Source organism: Leucoraja erinacea, chromosome 13, assembly GCF_028641065.1.
Source record: "Leucoraja erinacea ecotype New England chromosome 13, Leri_hhj_1, whole genome shotgun sequence".
Lineage (NCBI taxonomy): Eukaryota > Metazoa > Chordata > Chondrichthyes > Rajiformes > Rajidae > Leucoraja > Leucoraja erinaceus.
The window spans coordinates 3,445,747-3,465,833 of record NC_073389.1 but is presented as its reverse complement, the minus strand read 5'-3'; the positions used below and the strand labels follow the sequence as shown (position 1 = coordinate 3,465,833).

General features: G+C 41.9%; 1 protein-coding gene across 2 annotated transcripts in view; it reads right to left on the bottom strand.

Moving 5' to 3' along the window:
• The window catches only part of LOC129702542 (potassium/sodium hyperpolarization-activated cyclic nucleotide-gated channel 1-like), a 79,846-nt gene extending 60,503 nt beyond the window's left edge, over positions 1-19,343 (bottom strand). The window contains exons 1-4 of one of the 2 annotated variants that reach the window (XM_055644294.1): positions 18,359-19,343; positions 16,481-16,676; positions 14,812-14,919; positions 58-192 (exon numbers count right to left, since the gene is read on the bottom strand). In XM_055644294.1, coding sequence (XP_055500269.1) covers positions 58-192; positions 14,812-14,919; positions 16,481-16,676; positions 18,359-19,233 — 1,314 coding nt within the window. In that variant the 5' untranslated portion in view covers positions 19,234-19,343. The remainder of the gene's footprint in view (positions 1-57; positions 193-14,811; positions 14,920-16,480; positions 16,677-18,358) is intronic. The other variant, XM_055644293.1, reaches the window with a different exon arrangement.
• Positions 19,344-20,087: the final 744 nt, after the last annotated feature.

The window sequence follows — 20,087 nt, the reverse complement described above, 5'->3', positions numbered from 1 at the left end:
TGTTCCAGATAAATTATACATTAATCAAAAAATATCTTTGACATTAAATTTCCTTACCAGTTCCCATTCCTTGAAGCGTCTCATCGTGTTGGAGACACACAGAAGTCGTATCAAACTTATTATCCGACCAAAATAAAATAATCTTAAAAATTTAGAAAAAGTGTAAGAACGGAACTTGTGAAATCCAGAAACCTAAAAAAACAATACATTTAACATAATATAATATCTAATGTTTTAATTTAAAAGTTTTGCATTATCACATAGGAAAAATAATTGTTTGCATCACAGTGGAATGTCAGGATGGAAGTCTATCATTTTCCTTTTCCTATTAATAGATTGAATGACTACTATATTTGTCAAAATCAAGGTATAATAGAAAGCTTTCTTCTGGACCTAATTCACAGCCAAGAATTACTAGTCCCCACCTCCCTATTACTCACCTGGGACTGATGTTCAGGCTTGTACTCATTGACCTTTTACATCATTGAGTTGGAGAGTGGGGTCTAAAATGCAAGCAAATCTAAGGGAATGTAATACAGAGGTCTGCCCCAGAACTATCCTTCTGCTGGGACGTTTCAGTACACAAACACTCTCATGGAAGTTGATGGGTACTGATAGAAGTTATTACCTATGTCTTTTCTGTGGGTTTTAACCATCTAAGAAAGTCTACGCCAGAATGTACACACTTACATACATGAAGTATCAGGAGCTCATGTATGTATAGTAAACCATTGCTGCAACAGACCACCGGGGTGGGATGGTTTGTTATTATGACCGAGAGAAGGGGGTAAACTTTAACCCAATGCCGAAAGGGAAGAAACGTGGCATTGGGGTCATTCACGCACGGTGCACCAGGGACAGGCCCGGTACTCACACCGCCTTCATGCTGGCACCTGCTCTCTCCACTCCCATGATTGGAAGCATGCCACGTGGCACCAGCTCACTGGGTAATTGGCAGAAGAGGGGGGAGGTGCAACCAGAGCCTCGGTCCGCTATAACGGAAATCTGCTATATAGCGGCCCGTTACTGTGTGGGTTTACTCGCTGTATTTTATTCCAAGGCACGTCACAGACATCCTCTCTGAAACTTTCTACATTCTACAACTACTTTCTACAACTCCGAGAGCAGTTAATACCATGACAAAATCTGTAAAGTGGTATCATTCTTAAAGTAAGTTATTTTTCACAACCATTATTGCAAGCCCTTTAAAAATATAAAGAGACTTAACATATTTATAAATTGAATCAAGTAATTAGCTTCTGCATGGTGCTCGTGCAGGAATCATTGTTGGATATTGTTGGGAGTATTAAATTTTGCACTAAATTTAATCTTACCTTGATTTGTGGCAAAAACATTACTTGTGTATTCCTCATGCACAGTAGTTAGAATTGTTTCAAAAGCATATTTGGTCTTAGTCTGCTTTGCAATTCCCCTAGTTATCATTCACTGGATGAAAATAGTCACTGAGGATTTTATGGAATTTCTCTCTGACTTTATATAGTTCCAAGGCCCATATACGTCCATTATGCCTTCAATGGGGGTCAAGGAAAGAGTGTTCATGTCACGGCCCTGTTTTCTCCAATCTTTCCACCACCACGCACAAGAAGCGCAAGACAGACACCATTGCATGCAGATGCCAAGAAGTGTGTTTAGCTCTGGCTGAACAACTTCTAATCTGGACTCGATAAGAAGAAGATGCCTTCAATTTCTTATTTCCTCACCTATTTGCTGGGGGTTTCAGTACACAAACACTGTCATGGAAGTTGAACAGCTTAATGCTTAATTGCCTCTTCTCCATTTTCCTTTTTGATAATGGGTTAAAAAAGATAATTAAATTTGTTGTCTTCCATTTATTAACATTTCAGCAGTAGTACTTCATGCTGTGAAGTGCACCATTCTGCTCTAACATGCGAAATGCTACCAACATGATTCAAATATAGACTGATTTTTCGTCGAAATTGCAGAACATTATTTAATGAGTTCTTCAGGAAGTTGACGTGTAACAAAAATAGATCTTAACTCTTCCACAAAGTTCTCATAGCACATCACAATTGCAACGTTTAATGATTAGGAGCAACATAAAGGCATTAATTGCCTTTTCTGACTGTTAATACCACATTCCAAATTTGTAAGTTTCTACAAGTCCAACTGGCACTGGGATAGACTTGATTTGTAACTTCTATATTCCTTCATTTAATAGAACATCAGTTGCCAGTTATATTTGTAAGTGTCTGCATAAGTGTCTGGCCCTCTTTCCAAGAGGGAGACTACTTTACTGAGTTTATGGACAGATTTTGAGCACTTTTTCTCTCCGCAGGCACATTTCCAAACCATTCTTTGAGCCTCTCATCGCAGTGTATAAATCGATCAACATCAACAATAAATTTGTATACTCTCTATATAACTAACGGCTTTCCTCACGATGCTCTTGCTTTCTCCCGAAAACCTGTCGGAAAAATTGGCCAGCGTAAATCAGCCTTAGTGTGTACATGAGGTTGAATCTGGGGAGAATAGAATGGGATTGGTGCAATAGGGTGTATGGTTGGTGCAGACACAGCAGGCCAATGTGGCTGTTTTCATACTGTATGACGCTGGGTGAGAAACCACCTTTCCTTGGTCTGATGAAATGAAGCCAGCAAAAATTCCAAACACTCCGTGAAGACTTTCTGAAGTTACTCCATCTATAATCAGTGAAACTATCTGCAGGTCTTCAACAGGCTTCTTGTAGAATATCCCAATCAAGGCCGGATTTACGTACAAGCTTCACAAGCTTAAGCTTAGGGCCTCGAAATCTAGGGGGACCTCGGTAGGGCCAGATTTACATATACGCTTCATAGGCTGAAGCCTAGGGCCTCAAAATCTAGGGGGCCTCTGGCCAAGGTGTTTTTTCCCCAGAGTAATAAAAATCCCCAGAGAAAAAAAAAATTGGAGCGCTATCAGCGTTGCTACTTTGACGGAAATTACCCGAAATTCTGGTTCCGGCCCTCTGGAAGCTTTGATTTTTTAAAAAAATTGCGACCTGTGCAGTTGGGGGAAGCCGGTGATGCAGTAGTGACGCAAAATAACGCTGTCTCTCTGTGAGTGCGCAGTGGCCCCGGGCGGGTTCAGATCTCCATTTGCACTACATGCAATCACCTCGATGCCTCGTGTATACCAAAGATCCAAGGTGTCTACTCCAGGTAAGTAGTGGAATATTGCGTTGAGGGAGTGCCCGTTTCTCCGGGCCGGGGGAAGGCGGGGGTGGGCTGCGGTGTCTGTGGCGCGGAGTCGGAGAGAGGGGGATGGGAGAGGTGAGAGGGGGAGAGGGGGAGGGAGGGAGAGAGGGGGGGGATGTGAGAGGGGGGAAAGGGGGGTTGAGACAGAGGGGAAAAGAGAGGGAGGGGAGGGAGAGAGAGAGGGGGGAGAGAGAGAGGGGAAGGGAGCGGAGAGGGACAGTGGGCAGGGAGGGGGAAGGAGAAGGGGAAAGGGAAAGGGGGATTATCTTTAGTGAGATTGCAAATTAAGGTAGGTTTTAGAGCAATTATATTTTTTCCTCCATATGAATGATATCAAACAATTGGAACTGCTTTCTTTTCCTTGATAACAATACTGAAAAATTTGTATTCCATAGTTTGCGACTTTCATTTTGCATATTTTTAATGTGCACACACTAACACAGTCGAACAGTAACAGGCAATCAAATCAACACACAAAACATTTTCTATAGAAAGGTTGTATTTACTGCAAAAATGTACAGTATTTTATTTGCAGTGTTTGCATGCTCCTTTATAACATTTTACATAACATTTTACAGTACAACTTGATTATTAAAACAAGGACAGCTTTAATTCTTGATTTAAAAAAATGTATACAACAATGACACCAATCATCCCATTCCAACCACTCATTACTCTTGACTCAACCTTAAGCGGGCCCTGGACCCCAGCCCCTAGGGTATTTGAGCTTCACTCTTGTGATATGCGCTGTATGCACTTATTTTACAGAAATGTTTTGTTATCCTGACATGCCACCCCCCTTTTTGAAAAGCTTTGTACGGGCCTGGTGTATAATATTTGTGACACTATCATAGGACTTTCTTACATATGCTGTCACAACACACAGTAGTCTCTAAACAACACTTCAGTAATTTTCCTTGCCCTCCATTTCACAATAATAGTGTTTAAGCTGATAACTCGACACTAGCACTGGCAATAAATAAAAAGCGCAGCTTTCCAGCCCTCATCTCATTGGCCACGCTCGGCTGCACATGGTGTCAAATCTGGTGGGCTCTTCCATCTTCCTCTCATCGTCGTGAGGGTGGAGAGATTGGGAAGGGCCTCACAAGTGGAATAGCCTAGGGCCTCTCTTCATCTAAATCTGGCCCTGATCCCAATGCCAAACCTCCATTAATGTACATCTATTAAGAGTTCACTGAATGCCTTCTGACCATTAGAGAAATATCTTTTTCGAGTGATGATCTTTGGTGGCATGATAAAAGGCAAACTTTTCTTAACAAGGGAACCAAGAAGCAGGGCTTCAAAATTTATCCTCTGATCTTTGATTAGTACAGCTAGATTTTCTGGAGGTGAAGGAACTACCGACTGATGGAATGGCAGCCACCCTCAGATGGGAGAATGGTATTTCATTCTGGTTGGGACCAGCCCTTTCTTTCATGGTGAATTACAGAAAAGCTGCACAAAATCAGTCTCAATTAAAGTGAGGAGGAGGTGTTGTTGCCAATTCGTACTTATTGTGGTCTGGCAGTGAGGAAGTCGAGGATCCAGTTGGCATAGGGACAAGCAGAACCCCAGTTACCTGAATTTGACGAGGAGTTTGGAAGTAATAACGTTGTTGAACGCTGAACTACATACATGTTCCTGTTGTCCAGGTGATCCAGCGCAGAGTGGAGAGCCAGCAAGATCGCATCCGTTATCAATCTGTTGTGGGCGGTAGACGGTGGACGAATTGAAGTAGGTCCAAATCATCACTAAGGCAGAAGTAGATATGCGTCATAACCAATCTCTCAAAGCATGTCTCTACAATGGACCGTTTGCCACTGGTTGTTAGTCATTGAAGCATGTCACCTCACTCTTCCATGGTACCGGTATCATCAATGTCCTTTCAAAGCAGCTTGGGACTTTAGAATGCAGTGGTGAGAAGTTGAAGATGTCCATGAAAAACCTAGCCAGTTGGTCCACTCAGGTTTTAAGTATGTGGCCAGGCACACTATCAGGAAGAGATGCTTTCTGGGTGTTCACTATCATGAAGGATCTACTGCCGTCAGCCTCAGAGACTAACATCACTGAATGGTCGGGGAATATGAGATCTTACAGATGTATATCATTGTTCTTCTTTTTGAAGTGAGCACAGAAAGGATTGAGCTTGTCTGGGAATGATGTGTCAAGGTCACTTGCGATACTTATTTCTACCTTGAAGGAAATAATGGTACGCAAGCCCTGCTACATCTGATGGAACAGAGTAAACAGAATTCTCTATGGTAAAGCAATCATGCCCATAAATCCTCATTCTTATTTTCTAAGAACTGTACAAGAATTGTAATCCCAGACGTTTCCTTCTTTCCGGCGACCAGGTTTCCGGGCATAATGGAGATCTCCTCAATGCTTCTACAAATAATTGTGAGGAGTGAACATTCTATCTCAACTTCCTTCTGAGGTCGTAATGATCAATAAATAGTCTTCAATAAATCTGTTTCACTCTATGTATCATCAGGATTGAGTAATTTTACTTCGGAGTCACATGAGTGACTACATGAAGATGGCCCCGTCCAGCCGCACACGCATCATATCGTCAGACGCATAGCGGTAGTGACCGTGTTGGGAGGAGCAGAGCCCCTCGAAGCGGTGAGTGCAAAAAGCCTGAAGGTAAGTGGTTTCACTTTCGCTTTCAGGTCGCTTTCTTCTGGAAGACATGTGCTGTGTGCCAGACAACTTTAGAATGGAGAAAGTGCGAAAAGGCAAGGGGAGGCGTACCGCAGGTAAAACTCAAGAGGATTGCAGGTCTGCGAGTAGCGGGCGCCCGATTCAAAAGTCGGTGGTAGTAAAGCCAGCGACTGCAGAAACAGTAACTCAAAGTACCGTTGCAGAGCCTTTAGGGTGCAAGGCCAAGAAAAAATCAGTTCAGCCAGTAGACTCTGAGAAGTCAGACCCGGAGGTTACCCCGCCTCAGGAAGACATTATGTCTACTCGGGTCGCTAACCTAGAATTCCTCATGGGGAAAATGATTTATCAGGACCCATTCCAGGAAGAGTACAGTCCACATTGGCCTACGGGAGAGCCAGCACAGGGAGTGCCTGCAAGAGGTATGGCTCAGCGTTGGCCTACAGGAGAGCCAGCGCCAGCCATGTCTCAAGAAAGACAGTTTATGGGTTGGCCTACAGGAGAGCCAGCGCCAGCAGTGTCTGAGGAAAGACAATTTATGCGTTGGCGTACAGGAGAGCTAGCGCTAGCAGCACCTAAAAAAGGGCTGCCCATGCGTGGGCCTACGGGAGAGCCCGCGAGGGGAGCACCTGCAAAAGGGTTTACTATGAGTGAGCCTACGGGAGAGTCAGCGCTGGAAACACCTGAAGCAAGGATACCAGATCGCCCCCACTATGAGGAGGAATATATTCCGGGGCAGCAAGATTCAGATAACAAATCATATGAGGACCAAAGCCCAATAACAGAGCCCAGAATACCAGGTCTGGCCCAAAGATTTTCCATCCCCAGACTGAAAGGGGAACCTTTGGGAGAAGAAATAGAAATGACAATAAATTACTTGCTCTCCCACCAGCTCCAGGAACTGACTATGGACGAGACTGTCAAAAAATATGAAACCCCGCAAAATTGAGCACTGCTGGCAGTCCCAGCAGTAAATTATGTAATATGGGGCTATTTGGGCATTGCAGTACGCGCACAAGAAATATAATTACAGCGGGTGTTGAGGTTGCTGGGGTCAGGCATTACAGCTTTTGTCAGAGGCTTGGATGAAGAACACGTGTCTGCGTCACAACAGGATGCCTTAGCACTCATGTGTAATGCGGACTTTGAAATAAACTGTATTCATAAAAGTGCTATAAGGCCTAACATACATCCTAAGTTTGCTGGGCTTTGTAAACCAACTAATATTCAATTGCCTAATCTACTTTTTGGGGAGAATCTAGCCAAAAGGGTTAAAGACCTGAATGAAGAAGCAAAAACCGTGGGGATGATAAAACCACCGGTGCTTGGCAGATCTGTTCGATGGCAATTTCCCAACCGAAGTGCGGTGACTGGGGACGGTGAAGGAACAAGTCGGTCGTTCCCATATACGCGTTATTGGCGCACTGCTCCTGGGACACGTGGAAGTTACAGTGTTCCCACTAAGAGCAGGAGACAACATTTGTCACCAGCAAACCCGGAGGTAGGTGGGTCTGGTCCTGGAAGAGACTTATTAAGTGTTTCACATTTACAAATTGGGGGAAGGTTAAAATTCTTCCTAAAAGAATGGCAAAAAATAACATCTGATGCATTTATACTGTGCAGTATTATGGGGTTCAGAATTTAATTCTACCCATATTTGGATCCTCCTACTCAACATGTTTCAAGTCGGACACGTATTTTCTCAAACGAAGAGAATATGGACATTCAGGCAGAACGAAATACTGTGTGGGAAAGGGGTCATTGAGAAGTCAGTTCACCATCACCACCAATTTGTGTCAAGCATTTTTCCTAGAGCAAAAAAAGGATGGTGGCTGTAGAATTATTCTCGATCTGACAAGTCTTAACCCTTTTGAACAGTATAAACATTTTAAAATTGAGACATTTCCCAATGCTATGCAGCTAATTTCAAGAAAATGCTATATGGCCAGCATAGATCTGCAAGATGCATATTACTCTGTGGCTCTGCGTGGTAATGATCGAAGATACTTAAAATTTAACTGGATGAGCCAATTATGGCAATTTAAAGCATTGCCTAATGGTTAACCTCAGCCCCTAGACTATTTACAAAACTGTTAAAAACCAATCTTAGCACTGTTAAGAGCACAGGGCCATTTGGTAATGGCCTATTTGGATGATATTTTAATTGTGGGGGACACTCGGGCTACAACAGAAGCATCAGTGTCAATAGTCCTCACATTTGAGAGGCTGGGATTTGTGATACATCCAGATAAATCCAAATTGTCACCAAGCACAGTAATTGATTACTTGGGGTTCACTATTAATTCAGAACACATGATAGTGACTTTGCCCAAGGATAAAAGGCTGCAGTTAATTGAGGGTTGTAGCAAGCTCATTACACAGCATCAACCATCAATTAGGCAAGTGGCAAGCTTGCTTGGCAAACTAATCGCTTCATTTCCAGCTGTGTAGTTTGATCCACTGCATTATCAGCAATTGCAGCGAGCAAAGGTACAGGCATTGAGGAGACATTCAGGGCATTTGGACAGGCCCATACAATTGCCAGTAACAGCTATCACTGAAATACAATGGTGGATCAGGAATGTCTCAAATGCTTCCAGGTTGGGGTGCTACTGATACTATTTCCAGCTGTGGAGGTAGATAGAATGTGGAAGAAGTACCTTTGCTCCAAGCACATGGGATCAATTACCTAGAGCTGCTAGGTACATTTTATGGGCTTAAAGCTTATTGCTCTAATGTGCAAAACTTGCATGTGCAGGTTCAGATTGACAACACTATGGCTGTAGCGTATGTTAATCACATGGGTGGAATCAAGTCAGAATCTTGTAATAGATTGGCAAACGTTATCTGGAACTGGTGTATTAGCAGAAACATTTGGCTTTCGGCAATCTATCTACCAGGTAGATTCAACATAATAGCAGACACCAGGTCACGTAAATTCAATGACAATACAGAATGGATGTTAAATCGTGACAAATTTAATAAAATTGTTGCACAATTTGGGGTACCAGAAATTGACTTGTTTGCATCTAGACCTAACCACCAATTACCTAAATATGTTTCATGGGAACCAGATCCTGGTGCAATAGCGGTGGATGCATTCTCGCTACATTGAGTGGAATGTTTTTGTATGCATTTCCTCCATTTTCTACAAAAGATCAAACAGGACTCTGCTTCAGCAATGTTAGTGGTACCAGACTGGCCTACACAACCATGGTACCCACTGGTGTTAAAAATGATCACAAAGCCTCTTATGATTATTCCGAAACAAGAAACATAGAAAATAGGTGCAGGAATAGGCCATTCGGCCCTTCGAGCCTGCACCGCCATTCAATAAGATCATGGCTGATCATCCAACTCAGTATCCCATCCCTGCCTTCTCTCCATACCCCCAATCCCTTTAGCCACAAGGGCCACATCTAACTCCCTCTTAAATATAGTCAATGAACTGGCCTCAACTACCTTCTGTGGCAGAGAACTCCACAGATTCACCACTCTCTGTGTAAAAAATGATTTTCTCACCTCGCTCCTAAAAGACTTCCCTCTTATCCTTAAACTGTGACCCCTAGTTCTGGACTTCCCCAACATTGGCAATAATCTTCCTGCATCTAGCCTGTCCAACCCTTTAAGAATTTTGTAAGTTTCTGTAAGATCCCCCCTCAATCTTCTAAATTCTAGCATGTACAAGCCAAGTCTATCCAGTCTTTCTTCATATGAAAGTCCTGCCACCCCAGGAATCCTACTTGTGCACCCTGTAACTGGTGATTCGCATCCTTTACATGATCGTATTGGATTGTTGATTTGCAGGTTCTCAGGAGGCCATATCTCGGAAGAGGACTATCAGATCGTACTGTGGATGTTATTGCAGCAGCCTGGAGGAATAGTACCCAAAAGCAGTACATTTCTTACATAAGAAAATGGGAGGTGTTTTGCTTAAGGCAGAATATTTCATACCACACTGCAAACATCCCAGAAGTGTTAGAGTTTCTGTTAACCCTCTATTTTTATTTTAAGTTAAGTTATAGCGCGATCACTACTGTAAGAAGTGCCCTCTCTGCATATTTATGGAGGGGGGCAGAGCAATATCTTGTAGGATCACACTCTTTGGTTGATAGGTTTATGAAGGGAATTTTCAATTCCAAGCCTCCTAGACCCAGGTATACAGAAATCTGGAATGTGCGGGATGTGCTGATGTTACTTCGTCAATGGACTCCCATTTCAGCTCTGTCTTTGGCCAAAGTTACCATGAAGGTTGTTATGCTCATGGCACTAGTTTCAGCACAGAGAGTGCAGACATCGCAGAAATTACATATAGATAGGATGGTAATAGCAGCAGATGCCATTACATTCTATGTCTATGATTTACTCAAACAGAGCAGATCTGGAGTCAAGGGATGTGTTGGTTTTTTCAGCATACCCTACGGACCCAAGACTATGTGTAGTGTCACATTTACGATGTTACATTGAAGCCACCAGAACCTTAAGAGGTGCAGAATCAGCATTCTTTATCAGCCATACAAAACCACATAAGAAAGTGTCAGTGCCGACTATCTCAAGGTGGCTGAAGCAGGTGCTGGTTGATGCAGGGATTGATACTAACAAATTTAAATCTCATTCCACCAGGGCGGCATCAACATCGGCGGCCAGGGATTTGGACGTCCCAATAGACCATATCCTCGCGACCGCCGAATAGGCAAGTGAACGGATGTTTCACAAGTATTACCATAAGGAGATTGCAGAACCTGGGGTGTTTGGTAGTGCTGTTTTGGATTCAGTGTTAAGTTCCCCTCTGGGATAGAGGGGTAAAATTTAGTTATGATAAATAAACCATTAAATGATTGCATCAATGTTATGGTTATATAGTGTTGATTGTTTCACTCATTCAGAGCCAATCAATGCAGTGAGACGCCTGGATTTGAATCTACGGCATGTAGATCACAGAGCTTTGAAATCACAGAGCTTTGAAATCTTCACGTAGTCACTCACGTGACTCCGAAGTAAAATAGTAAGATTAAACGAGAACTTACCAATTTGAAGTTTGATCTTTATTTTATGAGGAGTTACAATGAGGGACTACGTGCTCTCCGCTCCCACCCTCATAAAGGTCAGCTGGAAGTTCTGGTTTCTCACATCTTACGATTATGTTTCGGTAATTATTATCTGTGATTTCACACCGCTGCTTTGAAGATTGATGCGTGAGCGGCTGGACGGGGGTCTTCTTCACGTTGTCCCTCATCGTAACTCCTCATAAAATGAAGATCAAACTTCAAACTGGTAAGTTCTCGTTTAATCTTACTAATGCACTTTTTAGTATAGGTTTCTTTCAATATCTCTGCTGTTGATCACCAAATACCCTACCATCGGCACCCTAAGTTCACCACTACCAGTGCTATAAAGAGGCTTCAAGAGCAAGTTAGAATCTAGGTATACACAAAAAGCTGGAGTAACTCAACATCTCTGGAGAGAAGAAATGGGTGACGTTTCGGGTCTCGATCCTTCTTCAGACCCAAAACGTCACCCATTCCTTCTCTCCAGAGATGCTGCCTGTCCCGCTGAGTTACTCCAGCTTTTTATGTCTATCTTCGATTTAAACCAGCATTTGCAGTTCCTTCCTACACGTTTAGAAACTAGGTATACTCTGGCATGTGACCCATTTCTTGAATTCTAATCTACATTATCTATATGTCGTGTAAATGATGGAATATTCTCTATTTGGATTGGTGAATCTTCTTCTTTGGCTGTTCCGCATGATTGAGGATTACTGGCTTCCACTCTGATGCCATAGGTCTCAAGGTGATTAGATGAGACCAATATGGGAACTGCAGACTATCACAATTATGGCAGAAACTCTGTCTGACAAGGTGGAAGGAGGTGCACTCCCTTTGCTGATTACACTGGTCTTTTGTATGTTCTTGGTGCATGGGCTTGAGGTTCTCCATACCCTCACAAACGTTCCTTCTCCACTCCTGTCATGTTATCAGCATTCCTTACCTACTTACTTCTAAATCTTCTAAATCAAACAGCCTCATTTGACAGGAATGTGATCAACAACATTCCAAAGCAGCCTGTAGATGTCTCCCTAAGCAGATTATCATCACTTGAAGATGTCAAGGGAGCCATCAAAACCTTGAAAAACAATAAGGCAGCTGGACTCAATGGAATACCAGCCGAGGTCTACAAAGTTGGAGGTAACCTGCTCCATTACCATCTGCATCAACTTCTCATCTAGATCTGGATAAATGAAGATATACCAAGAGACTTTAGGGACTCAGCAATTGTTATCATCTACAAAAGGAAAGGCGATCGATCTGGCTGCGGAAACTATCGTGGAATTTCCCTATTAGCAACAGCAAGCAAAGTCCTCGCCCACATCATGGACAACCGACTCAAGCCTTTAGCCGAGAAGATCCTTCCAGAAACACAAGCCGGTTTTAGACCATCACGTGGAACAGCCAACATGATCTTCACAATGCGTCAATTACAAGAAAAATGTTGTGAACAACGTCAACCTTTGTACATGGAATTCATCGACCTCACTAAGGCCTTCGACTCGGTATCAAGAGAACTCTTATGGGTTATCCTATCCACCTTTGGATGTCCTGAAAAGTACATTTGAATCCCGAGACTCCTCCACGATGACATGCTTGCCACAGTCATGGCCAGCAACAGCAACTGTTGAGCCGTTTCAAGTCAGATCAGGAGTGAAACAGGGATGCGTGATTGTCCCAACACTGTTCACCATCTTAATTGCGACAACCAACCACATCATCCAGGACGACCTACCCCCAGGAATCGAAATCGTCTCCAGAACAGATGCCAGACTTTTCAATCTTGCCCGTCTCAAGTCCAAAACTAAGACATCTATGAGCTCCCTCATCGACTTCCAATAGCAGATGACAACTGTGTTGCAGCTCTCTCAGAAAATCATCTGCAACAGAACCTGACTGACTTCAACAGTGCCTACACGAAACTTGGACTTACCATCAACTCCAAGAAGACTCTGGTTATCTACCAATCGTCACCAAGACGAATTGGAAAGAACCGTCAATTCAACTTGGTGAAACAACCCTGGAAAATGTGGATCACTTTCCGTACCTTGGAAGTCACCTCTCCTCCAATGTCGAACTTGATGACGAGATCCAACATCGTCTTAAGTGTGCTGGAACAGCTTTTGGACGTCTTCGAACGAGAGTCTTTCGAAATCGTGACATCCGAACAGACACCAAAATCTTAGCGTACAAGGCAGTGGTGATTCCAACGTTCCTGTTTGCATCAGAAACCTGGACACCATAACAACGCCATCTGAAAACACTTTAAAAGTTCCATTGACGATGTTCTTCGAAGCAACTTAAATATCAGTTGGGAAGACAGAAGAACCAACGTCAGCATGCTGAATGAAGCAAAAACATCTAGCATTTAAGCCTTCATCATCAAGAACCAACTAAGATGGGTCGGTCATGTTGTTCGGATGGAAGATGAGCGTCTACCAAAGTAAACCTTCTACTCCCAGCTTAAAGAAGGCAAACGGAAAAGAGGCAGACAAAAGAAGAGATTCAAAGGCGTCTTAAAAGCCAGCATGAAGAAATGTGCAATCGACATCGACAATTGGGAAACCAATGCCAAAGACAGGAAACTCTGGCAAACCATCATCAAAGAAGGAACAGCGACCTTCGAAGCCATGAGATGTACAGAATTAGAAGAAAAGAGAAGAAATGAGGAGAGAGGCAGCAACAACCAAAGCCCAATCTGCCATCTGGAATTACCTGTCCTGAATGTCGAAGAACTTTCAAAGCCAGGATTGGACTCATAAGCCACCTGAGAGTCCATAAAAACAGAAAGTAGACATCATCGTCGACCTCAAGGGATAGCCACGACCTACTTATTAAGAACCAATCCTGACATTATTATCAAACCCACCAACTGAGATGTGCCATTTTTGGCAAGTAAACCTCTATTTGAACATTAGGCCACTTTGCACACCTAGCCACTGACTTAATTTCCTCTGGAGGTCTTCTCACACAGTTTCCAAGCTGTAGTACCACAACCTTGCAGAACCTACTTCTATTTTCTGCTCAAGATCCACAAGCAAGACTTTCAAGGCAGACCCATCGTTTCAGCCTGCTTATGTCCCACTGAACTTATTTCTTACTACTATGACCCTATCTTTTCTTCCCAGTTCAGTCGCTTCCCTTTTATATCCCACTGCCACTTTGACGGTTTCTGATTTTGTAACCAGTTCATTTTTGCCATAGATTCAAATCTCTCAACACCTCCATCTCACATCAAAAAGGTCAAAAGGCCCTCCTTCACTTCTTCCTTTAAACTCACCAGTTCCCTCCATCAACACATTCATTTGCTTGACTGAACGTTTTCTTCACATGTACTAATTTTTTCCAGCATTTTCTGTTCTTATTTAAATCTTGCAAGGTCTTTTCGGTTCATTTTGGGTAGTTAATTCATAATGTATGATCAAAGTAGATATCTGGTCACTGCCACTTGGGATTAGAATAGGCAGGTGGAATTCTAAATCAATGTACAAATCAGGAACAGGTGAAGGCTTTTTGGCTCCTCGCAGCTGCTTCACTGCCAACAGTATAAGTACCTCATTTGAGCACTTCAATCCACTTTGATAACTTTTCATCCTATATTTCTACACAAAGTTTTCAAGATTTAAGAGAGTTTATTGTCATGTGTCCCTGATAGGAAAGTTTAACCAAAGTTTTCAACTATTGATATAAAAATAATTAAATATTAGTTTTCAACTATTCAACTATCTCAACTAAAAATGTTTTCAACTATTGATATAAAAATAATTAAATATTCATGACAAGCATTAACAATCATTCAATTAATGTGCAGTACATAAGGTTCAGTTTAATAACATATGAATTGGTAGAAATAAATTGTTATGCAAATATTTCAGCTGTATTCTTACCTTAATAAGATATAATAAGAAATCGAGAGGAAAAGCTGCTAAAAAATCAGGCAGAAGCCAAGATTTGATGTAGTTTTTAGCAATAGCTTTTGGATTCAAAATAACCACCTGCAGATAAAGGTGGGCACATGTGTAATTGTACTCAAGTTCCACACAAAGAAAATGATAGACTATGGTAGGAACTAACTTCTGTGCAACCAAATTAAATTAACATTTCTCACAGTAATTAACAACTAATTAGAATATCTTTTGGTTTCCGGTCATATAAGAAAACAAAAGCTCAAATCTATCTTGCATTTATAAAAGCCTGCTTTTGGACAAAAACAATCAATTGTTACAAAAAATAAATGTGAAGTTACCCACTGATAGCAAGAGCAGAAAACAAACTTTCTTTGGTGCCAGTTCTTGGTGTATTTGTACAAAAATACATTAAATTAGTACAGAGGTAGAGCAAGTGGATGGGTGAAGTAAAGAAGTGCAATGGAATGGAACAGATTCAAAACTGCATACAATCTTTGTATTATTTCAAGAAATACATACTTGCCTTGTTTGCAATACAGAAAATATTTATTGTGTTTCTTAATTAAGCAGATTGGAATTACACTGTTTGATGATCATAATTCTGGGAGGAGTTATCGTGGAAGCTCCTGAGGGAGTTTGAGAGGAAAGATGGTGAGAGACCATTTCTTCTGATGGGAGAAATCTAGAACTTAGGGGTACAGCCTCAGATTGTGGAGCTACCCATTTGAAATAAAGACAAGGAGAGATTTCTTCTCTCAACAGAAGCGTGAACCTTTGAAATGCTTTATCCCAGAGAGCTGTGGAAACTAACACAATAATCATATTCAAGGCTCAGATATATTTTTAGGTTTTTTGGATATGACAGTTAATGGGAATCAGGTAGAAAGGTGGCATTGAGGCCAAAGTCAGATCAATATCATGCTTGTTGAAAGTTAAGGTAAGCTAAAGATGTCATATTGCTTACACCTGCTCCTAATTATTTCTCCTTTGTCCATTGACAAAACAATATTCATTGCTATATACTGAATATACAGTATATGGTTGTTATCTGCAAATTAACGTTTTACATTTGTTAACGTTATGCAGGTGTTATTGGGTTTATTGTCTTTTGCTAATTACACAAACTAGATAATTTCAAGGGATTATTAACAATAAGAAATTGGCAGCAATGCAACATTGTGGATGCCGGCTGCCGTAAAACTCCAAAGAAGAAGAAGAACAATAAGAAATTATGGGTATGGGGTGACATATAGGCAAAATAGGACAAGGACAGTATTACTGAACCAAGAGTTTCTAAGTTGTAAATCACACAAAAAGAGAATTAAATCATAAAACCCAATTTTAACCCAATAATTAAATCATAACACCCAATTTATAGGCAATTTAGTTGATGTATTCCTTATGGTCTACTGCAATCAGGACTGAAAAATAAGCACTGAGAAATAAAGTGTTGAGATAAAGGAGTTGCAAACACATGCTAGTTTACAAAAAAAGACAAAGTGCTAGAGCAACTCAGAGTGTCAGGTAGTGTCTCTGGAGAACATGGATAGGTGACCAAACTGTCTGACCTGCTGAGTTACTCCAGCACTTTGTGCCTTTTTTTCATTAATTAAGCTGTATTGTACATAAAGATATTTGCTTTTCTTACCTCACGGTCGTCAGTATAGATGCCCATTCTAAAATTTATAAGGATGTCAACAAGGAAAAACATGTCAGACCCAAAACTGAAGAATCGCCATCCAATTGTTTTTATGCCTTGATCTTTGTCAAAGAAAGTGATCCCAAGTGGTGTAAAAATAAGATTGAGGACTGTAAGCACCAACTTAAACAAGACATAGTAGGTCCTGTAAATGGAAAATCAACCACTCTATTTAACGTCAGGAGACATCAACAGATTAATTTAGAAAGCAATATAGATATACAAACTGAAATTATTCTTAAAAAATAGATCCTTGACAATAATCCTTAATCAATGCTGCTCATTCCATCCCAAATTTAATATTTCAAATAATCTTTCATCAGGAAATATACACAAAGAAATATCCCCTTACTGCGGGCAAGCCAATGATTTTCTCTTTCTCTCCACCTCTCAATTTCCGCAACTAAGGGCTTTCCTTTACTCTTGCACCCACTCTGTTCACATCTGTAATTGTACTTTTTTTATGGAAAAAAAAATGACAGTCACCATTGAATATGTGTTGTGAGTGTTAATGTACACAAAGAACCTTCAGGGGATGGTCATTAGAGTGCCCAATCAAGTGCGCATATTTGTCCTGCATGGTGTCAAGCTTCTTGAGAGTTGTTGATGCTGCATTCATCTAGTTAAGCAGAGGGCATTTCATCATGCCACTGACGTTTCTTGTAAATATTGGAAAGAGTGTCTGGAAGTGAGTCACTCACCAAAGGATAACTACCTAACCTCAGATTTTCTCTTTCAGCCATGCATTTATGTAGCTGGTCCAGTCGAATGCCTAGGTAGTGGTCATCGTTCAGGATACTAATGGTAGGTGATTCAATGATCTTAATGCGATTGAATGTTACCAGTACACAATTAAAACTGTTTCTTGATTGAAAGGGTCATTGCATGATCCCTTTGTGGTGCCAATGTTACTTGTCACTTATCACCCAATGCTTGAATATTATCTAGCTCTTGTTGCAAGCCAACTTGGGCTGCTTAATTTGCTAAGCATTGCAATGGAGTTGAAAAATGGTAAATCATCAGTGAACATCCCCACTTGTAGGAATATCATTGATATATTAGCTAAAGATGGCTGGGTCTAGGACACGGCAACTCTTGTTGTAAGGAGTTAGGATATATTTTCAACAACCGTAACTACCTTCCTTCATATCATTCTAACCACTGAACTGTGGTTCCATTTGATGCTCACTGATTTCTGTTCTACTGGGGACTTTGATTTATCAGTTAAATGATGCCTTAATGTTAACAAAGGTCATTCTCACCTCATACCTTGAAATCAGCTCTTTGATCCACGTTTGACTAAGACTATGAAGAGATCTGGAGCCAAGTGGTCCAGGCAAAACATAAACTAGGTTTTGGTAACCAGGTTATCACTGACTAGTGCCACTTAATACACTGTTGACATCAGTTTTCATCACTGGTATTAATTGGTTGTAGACTCTTTGGAATGATAGTAAGATGGGGTGGGAGGAACTCTCCACTGGGTGATGTCATTGCTTACACAAAGGAGGCTGGTAGTTTTTGTTGGATGTTAATCATCTCATCACTGATGGAATTTTTCAAGGCACTTCCCTCTACCCAAAAAAAACCTCAACAAATCCAGCAGTGTTTTCTGTTTCATCAAATAAGATCAAATGAGATAAAATAACTTTTAAGTTGCAGAGAAAGAGAGGAGATGAAAGAACAAAACATGTCTACGAGAGAGTGAAAAGCAGAAGAGATTAAGTGTGACCATTGATGTTGGTGCAAATCAAATGAAGGAACCATTTATGCATTTGCAGTGGCTTGTATTACATTTGGATGGATTATTTGTGGTAAAATGTTTACCTGGTAGCGTTATAAGGGTGAAAGATGAAGGTATCCATGTTTCTAGCACGTTCACATTCTTTCAATACCGCATCTTCACTGCCATAAATATACAATGTCAGTTTATTTATTTGAGGCTCTCGTAGTTGCTGCACTTGATTACAGAGATACCTGATCAGTATGCGAGTTTTAGTCTCTTCGACATTTACGTCAACAGAGACTGATTCTGATTTATACTTTGACAGGGTAATGCTAGTTCTTTCGAGCATTTCTATTCTGAAGTCCAAACTGTTTTCTATTTGGACTTCATCATCACCTTCTGTTTTCCAGTCTTTTGCAGCCTCTTGCTCCTCTGCTGTGGTGACAAATTCTTCGCTGTCCTTCACATGCTGGGTGTGGTCTTCACTAGCATCCCCAAATTCTTCCAAGACCTCAAGTGACAGGCTAATCAACGGTCTCCAATCATCCCTAACAGCTTCAGTGTCTTCTACTGCAAATAACAACTTCTTAGGTCTCTGGTCATTATCTGTCTGCTCCTCCTGCACACTCTCAGTCTTTTGTTCATCGTCAATTGCAGTGTCCAACTCCTCGGTCCACCAATGATCCACGTGTATCTGCCACTCGGACCCTGAGCTATAGCCTGCCTGCTCCTCCACACCCATTGAAGTGTCCAATCCCTCAGTTGTTTGGTCACTCCCTCTATTCTCCTCCCTCACACCTTGGGCCACCTGTCCACCTTCTTCAATTGAAGAGACCAGCGGGTTGGGCCCCCCACCGTCTTCTGCCTGCCCCTCACTGGCCTCCTGGGCCACCTGTCCATCGTCTTCCGTTGAGGTGACCAACCCCTCGGTCCCTCCACCATTCGTTCTCTGCTCCTCCTTCGCATCCTCGGCCATCTTCCTCAACCCTCAATGGGACCTCAATCCCCCGACCACCTTCCCTTTCACCCTCATCTACTCTCCCCCGGGCCGCGACGTCGAGCTTCCCTCACGCCTCCCGCTCGCCCGCTCTGTCCTTCGGGCATGCAGGCGCGCCGCCATGATGCACCGCCTCCCGCCCCCTCCCCCAGTCCGACCCCGGGCTGCGCGGGCCGTCCGCTGCCGCGAGCCCAACCGCCCGCCGTTTGAATCCGGGCAACGTTCCAGGGCCCGGCTCGCGCTCGTTCGTTCGTTAACAGACTTCTGGTCTGCACGGGTAAAAAAAAATAATCACCGGACGAAGGCAAATGCAGAATTAAAAGATTGTTTCATTTTCCGCATTGATCGATTTGCAAGGTTCTGTGGAGAGTGAGATTTTATAAAGAAAATGCTTGGCAAGAGAGGAGCGGGACGGCGACAGTGATGAATAAAATGGACACCGTGAAAGAAAGTGCTACAAGTATGAACAGATCCAGCTATTTGCCTAAAACACGACGCGTGGAAAGAAAACAGAGAAATAACAACAGCGAAGAGAGAAAGGTGATAATGTAAAGTTGGAGACGAATTATAGCAATGTTACAAAATTTTGAGATTTAAAAAATCAAGTCTGCAATTTATCCCATCAGATAAAGCATAAAAAGAAGTTTAATTTGACACCTTATTCACTTTCATATCTCAAGTATTTAAAAAGTTATGGCCATTTTCATACTCGGAAATTAGCATCTTGTTCCCTATTGATTTTCTATGGACATTACCAAAGATTATAGGGTGATTTCACTAAAGGTCACTGGAGCGTAGATCCGCACCCACGTGACCAAAATTCTCAAGTGGAG